The sequence below is a fragment of the Calidris pugnax genome, unplaced genomic scaffold, assembly GCF_001431845.1.
Source record: "Calidris pugnax isolate Ruff unplaced genomic scaffold, ASM143184v1 scaffold178, whole genome shotgun sequence".
NCBI classification, from domain to species: Eukaryota; Metazoa; Chordata; class Aves; order Charadriiformes; family Scolopacidae; genus Calidris; species Calidris pugnax.
The window spans coordinates 391,963-392,892 of record NW_015090986.1 but is presented as its reverse complement, the minus strand read 5'-3'; the positions used below and the strand labels follow the sequence as shown (position 1 = coordinate 392,892).

The window sequence follows — 930 nt, the reverse complement described above, 5'->3', positions numbered from 1 at the left end:
GGGGGGGGGGGGGGGGGGCTCACGTCTCCGGGCAGAAGAGCTTTGTCAGGAGGTTCAGGATCTTCTGCCGCAGGTCCCACTTGTCGCCGATCCTGCGCAGCTGCAGGGCGCACTCCGCCACCACCTCCCGCTCTGCGGGGGACGACAAGCCGTCAGACACACGCACCGCCGCCTGCCCGCACGCAATTACCTTCAGTTTTAATGACATCTTGGCAATACTGTTTTGGGGTTCGTCTTTTTTTTTCATTTTTTCCCCCCTTTTCTCAGTATTGCCCATCACCACCACCATCCCCGGTACCCTCCCGGCGTTCACCCGGGTGGCGCTGCCCCCGCTCCGGGTGCTGGAGCCGGGGAGGGCAGCGGTCGTTGGGGGAGAACCCCCCCCTTGCCCCGAGTGTGTGTGTGTGTGTCCCCACCTCACCCCGCTCCCTTCACACACACCCCCCCGTCCCCCGGTACCTGCTGGAGCGGCGGGGGGCGTCGCTTTCCGTACGGTCCGACCGGGTAACATCGCGACGCCGGGATGTGGATACAGGACCGCGGGGATGGGCACCGGGGGAGGCGAGACGTACGGTGGGGCGATGGGCACTCGACGGCGGCGGCGGCGGAGTGCTGGCCGAGGGGGGCGGAGCGCGGCAATAAGAAGAGCGGCGGCGCGGCGGGGCTTTCCCCGCGCCGTGACGTAGAAAACCGCGCGGGAATCCCATCCCCCGCCTCCTTTCCCCCTCCCCCCCACCCCCCCATACCCCTCCCGGCACCGGGCGGGCAGGTGGCGGCGTGCCGGAGCCCGCCCCGGGCAGTGCGGGACGGGCGGGACGGGCGGGATGCGGGCACAGCGCCTCCCCTGCGGGACGAGGAATGGCGGGACGGGGGTGTGCGGGAACGGGGGGAGATGGGGGATTGGGAGCGCTGGGGGGAGAAGAGGTGGAA

General features: G+C 69.9%; 1 protein-coding gene across 1 annotated transcript in view; it reads right to left on the bottom strand.

Annotated features, from left to right (window-relative positions):
• The window catches only part of LOC106894878 (phorbol-12-myristate-13-acetate-induced protein 1-like), a 3,466-nt gene extending 2,831 nt beyond the window's left edge, over positions 1 to 635 (bottom strand). The window contains exons 1-2 of the mRNA XM_014953865.1: positions 460 to 635; positions 12 to 132 (exon numbers count right to left, since the gene is read on the bottom strand). Coding sequence (XP_014809351.1) covers positions 20 to 132; positions 460 to 511 — 165 coding nt within the window. The 5' untranslated portion in view covers positions 512 to 635 and the 3' untranslated portion in view covers positions 12 to 19. The remainder of the gene's footprint in view (positions 1 to 11; positions 133 to 459) is intronic.
• Positions 636 to 930: the final 295 nt, after the last annotated feature.